Source organism: Carassius gibelio, chromosome B10, assembly GCF_023724105.1.
Source record: "Carassius gibelio isolate Cgi1373 ecotype wild population from Czech Republic chromosome B10, carGib1.2-hapl.c, whole genome shotgun sequence".
Classification (NCBI taxonomy): Eukaryota; Metazoa; Chordata; class Actinopteri; order Cypriniformes; family Cyprinidae; genus Carassius; species Carassius gibelio.
Window position 1 is genome coordinate 19,796,484 of NC_068405.1, and position 10,626 is coordinate 19,807,109.

The following is a 10,626-nucleotide window of genomic DNA, read 5'->3' on the forward strand; positions in this document are numbered from 1 at the left end:
TGTGTGTGTGGTTTTTTTTTTTACACTGTTCTTCTTTTAAGGTCAAATAGTTTGTGGCTATGTGTGCTACAATAATACACTTATTATTTCTGAAGTATAAAGTATGTATAATGTACACAGAATGCAGATGCCAAAATATTCAGTATACAATAAGCCTTAAAGGATTAGTTCACCGAAAAATGAAAATTATGTCATTAATGACTCACCCTCATGTCGTTCCAAACCCGTGAGGCCTCCGTTCATCTTCGGAACACAGTTTAAGATATTTTAGATTTAGTCCAAGAGCTTTCTGTCTCTCCATTGAAAATGTATGTACGGTCTACTGTCCATGTCCAGAAAGGTAATAAAAACATCTTCAAAGTAGTCCATGTGACATCACAGGGTCAGTTAGGATTGGTTGAAGCATCAAAAATAAATTTTGGTTCAAAAGTAGCCAAAACTACGACTTTATTCATCATTGTCTTCTCTTCCGTGTCTGTTGTGAGCGAGTTCAAAACACTGCAGTGATATCCGGTTTGCGAACGAATCACTCGATGTAACCGGATCGAACTGAATCGTTTTAAACGGTCCGCATTTCCAATAAGCATTAATCCACAAATTTCTTAAACTGTGAACTTTTTCAATGTGGCTGACACTCCCTCTGAGTTAAAACAAACCAATATCCCGGAGTAATTCATGTATTCAAACAGTACACTGACTGAACTGCTGTGAAGAGAGAACTGAAGATGAACACCGAGCCGAGCCAGATAACGAACGAACGAACGAACGATTGACTCAGCCACATTAAAAAAGTAAACAGCTTAAATAATTTGTGGATTAATGCTTATTGGAGAAATGAATCGTTTCAAACGATTCAGTTCGATTTGATGAACTGGTTCAAGAAGATCCGGTTACATCGAGTGATTTGTTTGCGAACCAGATATCACTACACTGCAGTGAACGCGCTCACAACAGACCCGGGAAGACAATGGTGAATAAAGTCATAGTTGATGCTATTTTTGGACCAAAATGTATTTTAGATGCTTCAAAAAATTCAAACTGGCCCTCTGATGTCACATGGACTACTTTGAAGATGTTTTTATTACCTTTCTTGACATGGACAGTATACCGTACACACATTTTCAATGGAGGGACAGAAAGCTCTCGGACTAAATCTAAAATATCTTAAACTGTGTTCCGATGATGAACGGAGGTCTTACGGGTTTGGAACGACATGAGCCACAATGAGTTATTAATGACATAATTTTCTTTTTTGGGTGAACTATCCCTTTTCATTGCACACTGATCCAGATATTTTGGTCCAAAATTTTGTGTCAATGACGTTGACACACTGCCTCTGAAACTTTCATCCATCAATAAAAACAAAAATTCAGATTAGGTTTGATTTTCTGCGTTTTCATATTCATAGCATTTTGATTGGAAAGGATGATGAATACGAAAAAACGCATACGAAAACAACCATAGGCCCTTTCCACACAAACTTTCAAAACCACAGCCTTTTCTATGCGGTTTGGTCATTCGTCCACACACAAACACAGCACCAGGATGCTGAAATTTCTTTGAAAACTCTCTTGATTTTCAAAAACAAGATTTTGGCTTTTTGTGACATCGAAACATGCACTGTTATCTCTGCCCGCTGGAAAAATTTTCAGGCTTCTGATTGGCCAACATGGTTTAAGAGTTGAGATTATATCGCCACCTGTTGGTGTGGCATGCTCTTGACAGTGCTTCATAACATGCTTTTCCGTTTTCATGTGGACAGAGAATGTTTTAGAAATAGAAAAAGGTAAAACTCCATTTATAAAAGTACTTGTGTATGTGAGGACATGGCCTAAAGTCAGGTGAGACGACATACTGAATTTAACGTGGATGAAAAAGAGGCTCTGAAGGATAAACTATCAGTCTTTTTTATTTTAGGTTATTCAATTTACAGCTAACAACCTCTTTTCCATTTCTCTCAAAACTTAAATTTGGCTTACTGGTCTATTCAGATTTATTTCATTTTATTTTTTATTTTTTTAAATGTAAGATCTATCAAAAGAAAGATTTATTATTTATATGAATTATGACACGTTGACTGTTTTGGCATTCAAACTTTAGACTTCTGTTCTGCACAAAGCTTCACAAAGCATCTAGCATGATTCGCTTAAACGACATACTGATAAGGGAGCGTGAAGCAACAACTATCACTATAATCTGGATTTATCTGGTTAAAAAGAGAATCCGTTCCGCCCTACATAGAAAACAAGAGTTATTTATCGTTTTTTCATCAAGTTTTTGGTGAGACTTTCTATTCAAAAGAAACAGGTTTGTCTGTATTCTCACGTGATCTCTGTCATCTGATTATGTACAGCTGCACACTCATGCTTTACCTTCAACCCACAAAAACTGATAAATGTCATGATAAAACACCTGCATTATTGGTAAAAGCTGAAAAATACAGAAGTCTAATATTCAATGAAAACAGCTAAACAGTCATATTATAATATCAACTTTAAAGGGAAATAGCTATATTTCTAACAAATTATATATATATATATATATATATATATATATATATATATATATACATATACATATATATATATATATATATATATATATATATATATATATATATATATATATATATATAAATAATGGCCAATATGTATTTTCTCAGTTATGGTTAAATGTTAATTTTGCATGCTGTATGATAGGTCAACAGTTTATGTATACACTGGAAATGCCATTATACTTTGACTTTCGATGTTCACGAACTATTCTTTCATTTGTAACTTATATATTTTATGTATTTATATAGTAGTGCGCTGACCTTTCAAAGTGCACTAAACTAGAGAAACAATTTCTTCGTTATATTCAGTTACAGAAGGCTATTGTTTGCAGTGCAACTGTTATCGCACGTAGACCCGTTCAGATTGGACGGGGCTCTGAATCCGTTACCGTACAGGCAACTCCTCCCTCCGCCTGTCAGAGCTAACTTATCTGATCTCCCTCTCAAGGCTCTCATCATGGCTCCGGCGGCGGACAGGCCGGGCTACTGGGGAACACCGACCTCAACTCTCGACTGGTGCGAGGACAATTATGTGGTCACGTATTACATCGCAGAATTCTGTAAGTACTTTTGAACGTCGGGCTTGTGTTCGGTGCACGCGATCCATTGTCGAGTAGGACGATAAACACGGATGTTAAAACGGTAGAGAGTAGCGTTGTCGAACCCTACTATGAAAAGGCGTAATACTTAATATTCATGAGGCAATCGTTCGCTACTGGACGATTATGAGGCATCGTCAGCATAGCGTAATTAATATTGAAAAGACAGGTCTTCTACATTGGAAGGGTTCGAAGCAACGTCAAAGTGACGTAATTAATATTAAAAAGCCACGCCTTGTTCTTAGCGACGTTCCAAAGCTACGTCAGCGTAACCTAATTAAAAATTCATAAGCGTTATCCAGCCATAGTAGGATTCGTAACTTGGCAGCCGAGGCCAGCGACCCCCTGTCCGCGTTTAACTTATATCGTAAAGCTCAATAATAAATACTAAATTTAAATAAATGAAATGACCGGAAAGAGAATGAATGAAACCCAGTGTGTGCCAGTATTTAGGGAGGAGCTCGTGCCTCCGATACTTATTTTCTGTGAAATCAAATAATGTGAACAGAAGAAAATATTTGTTCCCCACCAAGCATATGCTTTCTTATGTTAATCGTTCTTAAATTTGCTTTAATTATAATCTGACTATGAGTAAATGTTCTGAAAATGTGAGCAGTGACTCGAATCAGAGCTATCAGAATGAAGCTAAGTCAGCTGAACGTGGTTATAAAGAACTAAGAGTGTAACTAACAACATATCTTGTGTACTGTAAATATGAATGCCAGATTTAGTGAAGTTGTATATTTGATCATTCTACTCGTACTTACTACAATACTATAGTGATTGCTGCTGACAGAAAAACATTACCAACTGAAAATTGGTTTTCAGGTCTTAGCTTGTAACGTTAGCCTACAGTTAGTCTGAGTAGATGATGTATAATAATAATGTAAAGCTTCATTCTAAGTAAAAACTGAAAATGCAATGATTGTCTAAAACTCAGCTGAATAATTCTATTACAGTCGTATATATGACAGTATGGAAAGGACACAGTGTACGTAGCCATTATATCTCCATTTGTTTGCTGAAGTAGATTTCAGGTCACCCTGATAAGTTGGTCAAAGGGCACAAAGGGATATGCAAACATTAATACTAATAGAGCTTGAATTCCAGCTGTAATTTCCTATAGGGTTTTAGGATAGTGGTGTTTGATTTAAGGATCAAAAAGTCTGATTAGAAGCTTTATTATAAAACATAAATTACACCCAGTCATATTTCAAACATAAGCTTAATCGCTGCTAGAACCAACAGGAATTTCAGTGCCAACGGGAGCCTGTTGTCTTGTGAAGGAATGTGCCATGTTCAGTGTGACAAACCGTATATCCAAAGAGTGAAACAATAGGCCTGTACACACCGCGGTAGGGCTTTCTAGTAGAGGTTTAGTTGTCTTGAACTCAGCAAAGAGGCACAATAGCAAACTGACAGCTGCTGGTGGTGATAAGAAGCCAGTTTGGATGAAGTTCACTTATCTATTGTTCATTTCCATTCAAGGGGAAGTTCAGGGCAGTTTTTGCTGTTATCATTCATGGAATAACTCAAATATGACTTATAAAGGAATAGTTCACCCTCAAAATGTATTCAGTCTCAGGTTGTCCAAGATGTAGATGAGTTTGTTTGTTCAGATTTAGAGAAATTTTGCATTACATCAGTTGCTCACCAACGGATCCTCTCCAGTGAATGGGTGCTGTTTGGATTCTCATTCTGACGGCACCCATTCACTACAGATGATCCACTGGTGAGCAAGTGATGTAGTGCTAAGTTCTCCAAATCTGAAGAAACAGACTCGTACATCCAGGATGGTCTGAGGGGGAGTTCATTTGAATTCAAAAACATTTTTTTTTGGTCAACTATTTCCTAATATTTTAATTCATTAATAAAATTTTTATTTTTTTTGCTTTCTCCAGGGAATACTGTCAGTAACCTGATTATGATCCTACCTCCCATTTATGGAGCCATTCAGACGTGTAAAGACGGTTTGGAAGTACGCTATGTGTGGTCCTTTTTAGGACTTGCTGGTAATGTATCTTTCACGCGATTTTTTAGGAAGTGACCTTTCACCCAGTTATTCCAGACTGCATTTCCTAAACGAGATAAAATGTATGATTTAAATGTTGTCTCTCTTTTCTCTCCAGCCGTAGGTATTGGTTCATGGAGCTTCCACATGACACTACAGTATGAGATGCAGGTAAGCTTGACTTTTCTTCAGCCTTTCAAAGTGTGCATCTTGTTGCCAAGCACATGAAAAGCTTTATTTCACTTCTGTTCTCATAGCCACAAAGCTGGTTCGCTAACGGTACATCCCTAAAGCAATAGCAGTAATTTACAAGTGTCACACAAATGCTGTCAGTTTCCAGATTGTCTTTTGTTTTTAGTTACTGGATGAGCTGCCGATGATCTACAGCTGCTGTGTCTTTGTCTACTGTCTGTAAGTTGACACTTCTTAAACTGTCTGCTTCAACTTTGACCTCTGAACACTCATTATAAGCTTAATGAGGATCTGATGCTGTATGAACAGAAAAATATTTTTTGGATATCTTTTGTCATTCAAAAGTTTGGGGTTGGTGAGATTTTTTTAAGCAAGTCTATGATTAACAAGGATGTATTTATTTGATTATAAATACAGTAAAACAGTAATAATGTGAAATATTTTTAATTACAATTATTTATTTGTTTGTAAATTAGAAATGTCTTTACTGTCACCTTTGATCAATTTAATGCGTCCTTGTTGAATAAAATATTCATTTCTGTCAAAAAAAAAAAAAAAAAAAAATACAAATAAAAACTTTTGAAATAACTTTTTGACCCCAAACTTTTGAAAGGTAGCACATGATTGTAGGTAATTTACTATGGACGTTTTTTTTCTGAATCTGATCTCACATATTACAGATATGAGTGCTTCAAGCAAGAGCGTGCTGTTAACTATTTGCCAATTACACTTTTGCTGACCTTCAGTATTATTGTTAGTGTGGTACGTTTTTTCTTTACTGTCACACACACACACACACACACACAAATAGTGGGTGGGGCGCAAATGTCAGAAATTTCTAAAAAAAAATATATATAAATTTTCTAATAACCTTTTCATTTAAAATAAAATTCAGTAATCAATATAATTTGAATTGAAATAAGAATAAATTAATTTAAATTAAACATTCATATTTCTTAATATGGCATTCATATTATTTAGCATTATTGAGGAATGTTATTTATTCTTTATTTGGATGTCTATTAGGCATAAAGTGGCCATGACACTTTGCATAAAAATGTTTAAAGTAACAATAACAATGGGGAAAAAAATGACCTAAAAAATACCGCAAAATCTTAATAAATATTTCCTCTTTTTCTTATTAAACTTTCATTGTTTTAATTTTTTTAGAAACTCTACTGCATTATTATTATTTTTTCTTTATGAATAAAATTCAATACAGTCTCAGTCCCCACTCTTTATGTACTGTATATATTATTGATATTTTTAGGTGTTTTTTTATCCATGCTCAAGAAGTGCATTTCATTTATCTTTTGCAGATTTACCTGATATGGAAGGAGCCTGTGTTTCATCAGGTGAGGCCTGACTAAACATTTAATGCTGCATTAAGAGCCTCTCTAGTTTGGTTTATCCTATGCTGTCTGGTGTTTTTGAGAGCACCACAATGTAGTGTGAAAACCGCTTCTGCAGTCAGTATTTGTTGTCTGTTTCTGCTGTTGAAAGGCATGACAGGAGGGTGTGACTCTGTTCATGCTCGGGGTATTGAATGGTACATGACTGTAAATAAACACAATGCTGTGATCTCTTTGTTTAATACGACCAGCACAACACGACGGAAGCTAAATTATATTGTATTGATTATATAGCAGATGGTGCTAAATACACAGGTTAACAACAGCTAAATCATTTCCCCCAGGTTATGTATGCCGTACTAGTGGCTTTCTTGGTGTTTCGCTCTGTTTTCATAGTCACTTGGTGAGTGAATAAATCTTTATCTCTTCCAAATCTGTATTCACTGCATTTGAAGCTGGTTTCACTTTCTATAATGTGCAATATTTCCAAGTGAAACAGTTTATTCAACAAGGAAAAAGGGTTGTGACGTTTTGGGAATAGTAGCGTAGGTAGCAAAAGTATTCATCCCATTCATTTTCCCACAGCAATTTAGAAAAAGTTGTCGTTAAAGTGTTATAAGATATGAACCAAACCAACCAGCTATGAGGTAATCACAAATGACAAAAATTTGAAAATAAATTGTGTACCTAATAGCTTTAATGAGAGAAAGAAACACCGTCCTATTAAACATTGTGAATGATTGGTGGAGATTTGTTTTGCAGAATGACGTACAATGTAGTTTTTGTCCAAGAAATTTGCTGTTAAATACAATTATTGAAAAAAAATTATTTAAAAAACACAGGTTGGCAAATAGAATTGGTTAACCAGCTCGTATCTCACATTAAGTCTGATTTTATAAATTATCATTCAAAATCAATTCCCCTATGGAGAAAATGAATGGGATTTTTACATCCAGAAACACACTGTTGCACTCTATTGATTACATTTAAAAAAATGGGTGTTCCATACCAGAATGTAGCCAGATCTGAATATGAGTTTGCTAAAACAATGTCTGTATTAATGTATATTATGATTAATGCTTTAATCTGTACGAAGACAAATAAGTGCTTGTCTGTGCTTTTCAGGGTGTATCCATGGCTAAGAGCCCTCTGCTTTACATCATTAAGCATCTTCCTGTTGGGATTCCTATTATGGAACATCGATAATATCTTTTGTGACTCTCTAAGGTAGATCTACGTGTGCATTACATTACTTTATGCATTAAGTATCATTTTAATTTTAGTCAAATTAGGTAACATTTAAGTCCACAAGAAAGTGCATTGTTTTAATTCTAAATTTAGATATAAAAAATATGATGAATATATGGTGATATTTACATACACACACACACACACACACACACACACACACATATATATATATATATATATATATATATATATATATATATATATATATATATATATATATATATACTCCTAAATATTTTATATTTATATTACTTAAATGTCTTTGTTTTGTGGTTGACCAAGCAAAATGAGAGCAGATGAAAAACATAAGACGTCATTGTTTGTCACTGTTTTTGGTTCAGAGCCACACGGCAGCGGCTGCCCCCTGTGGTCGGAGCGGTTACGCAGCTTCATGCTTGGTGGCACATCCTAACAGGCCTGGGCTCATATTTACACATACTCCTCAGGTACGTAATTATGAAACATTAAATCACTTAATTCAATGATGAATGTTGCATATGGTTCTAATTATTATTATTTTTTTTGTCGTAGCCTTCAGATTCGCTCAACCTACCTCAAGCACAGACCAAAAGTGAAGTTTCTGTGTGGCGTCTGGCCGATGCTGCACATTGAATCTCAGAAGGCGAGTTGAAAAGGACCTGAGAAGAGGAAGATGGACCAATCACAGACCTCAGACAGACAGAGGTCCAGCCAGTGAGCTTCAGCGGCAGCAGGAAGTGACCAGAGGCTGTCGGTTTGGTTCCCCCGTTCCCTTCTTCCCCTTTCCGCACCGTTTGCCAAGTGCATTACTGAGAAAGCTGCCCAAATGAAGGAAAGCTTTTGTCTTTATTATAGGGTAGATGAGAGGTTTGTGGTTTCATGATTTTGCACACTGTAATATGCTTAGAAATTGTCCTAAAAATCAGGGGGTCTAATTAGCGAGAAAGAAGCAGCCAAAACTAGGATTTGGTTCCAGCTGGTATTTTTTGTTGTTGTTGCTTTCATGAGGGAAACTAATATAGCTTTGATGGATCATATCTAGTCAGTTTGGCATCTCATATTTTGTACTTGAACTTAATGTAGATTATGCAAGATTTTACTTTTATCTCTTCATTTTTAGAGGTTATGGAGGTCAAATTAAGCAGTTCTGAAAAATGAATGAATGTTAGTAAGTTGGGAGGCAAGTATGATATTTTCATTCTGAAGATGAGGATGAGGTATTAGTGTAACACATTTTACTGTAATAATGGTCATTGTACTCCGTGTTTTAAGAGATACAGTAGCATGTTACATAATCGCTTCCATGTTACACATATTACATAATAACATTATTAATTACAGTAGAACAGTTTAACAAGTCATTAATTGCTTTGCAAATTAAGTGAGTCACTAAATCAACAATGCCACAATGCATTAAGCCATTCAGAATGAATCAGTGTTTTTGAACAAACTCGCTTCTTAAGATCGTCAAGACTCAAAACACAGTTGATTCAAGGACAAACAAGAACTTATAGTTGTATAAAAATACATAGTTAAGCGTGATTGTGCCCTTCAAAAAAATGTCTAGACCCTCATGTCACCGATATGTAATTTAATTGATTTAATTTAATTTATTCTCATTTTAGGGAAGCTTATTATGAATATAGTGTTAATGTGATCATTTTATGAAGGAATTATTATGAGTGCTAATTTACATTGAGCTAAGATACTTAAATGTTGTTACTCAGTAAATTGATTAAAATCATATTAAACCTTACTATTACTAGTCAATGGGTGTCTCATAAGCTAGATAGCCCTATCCATTCTATTCTCCTCTCTAATATTTACTACTTGATCTGCCACTGGCTGCACTTGCAGTCGAAAACAATAACAGTGAAGTTATGGTTACGTATGAAGATTAATATTAATATTGATTTGTCATTTGTGTTATGTATTGTGACAAATCAATGGTTCAACAAGAACACAATCATCTCTGTGTGAAGCACAGTGGATAAAAAGAAAATCGTACATATTCCAGTGAGGCACAGTGTTCCAGATAAAGCTTCCGTTGGAGTCGTGTTTGTACCACTGAGGGTGCCTTACATTAAACTGTAGTTTATTCCTTGTTGCCTTGATGTGCATTGTACTAAATCACTACAAATTAAATATTCCATCACTTATCTAATGATTCAAATAAAAGAGCTCAGCATTTTCTCAAGGAGTACAAATGAACCAACAACAGGAAAATTATTGCCACTATCACTGCAGTTTAGTGCCTAAATTCACTCACTCATACATTTTTGGACCTCTAATGATGCTTATGACTGAAATGGTGGATTTTAATAATGGAATATTGTCTTGTAAAGGCTGTGTAATGATTTATGTAAGTTATGTGTGTTTAATGATTTTTCATTTCTTTTTTTGGTGCATTATAATGCATGCTGCCAAAACATTAAACATGGTTTTAATTTAACTTGGTGGTCTGTAGCCAAATATTTTATATTCATATGCAACAATCCTATACGATTACGTTGGAAGGAAAGAAAATGTGAAAAGAAAAACATGAATCTTTATTAATTATTTTTAACATAAATTTAACGTGACATTTTAGCCTATGCTGTTTTTTAAACTTAAACCTAAAGGGGTCAGATGATGCGATTTAAATTTTTCCTTTCTCTTTGGAGTGTTACAAGCTCTTGGTACAAGACG

The 10,626-nt window shown here is 34.9% G+C and overlaps 1 protein-coding gene across 1 annotated transcript; it reads left to right on the plus strand.

Moving 5' to 3' along the window:
• Positions 1-2,950: 2,950 nt before the first annotated feature.
• LOC127966815 (alkaline ceramidase 3) lies at positions 2,951-10,390 on the plus strand. The gene is made up of 10 exons (XM_052568090.1): positions 2,951-3,114; positions 5,055-5,165; positions 5,283-5,335; positions 5,523-5,575; positions 6,037-6,118; positions 6,676-6,711; positions 7,053-7,111; positions 7,834-7,935; positions 8,301-8,405; positions 8,491-10,390. The coding sequence occupies exons 1-10, from the start codon at positions 3,012-3,014 to the stop codon at positions 8,588-8,590; spliced, it is 804 nt and encodes a 267-aa protein (XP_052424050.1). The 5' UTR covers positions 2,951-3,011; the 3' UTR covers positions 8,591-10,390.
• Positions 10,391-10,626: the final 236 nt, after the last annotated feature.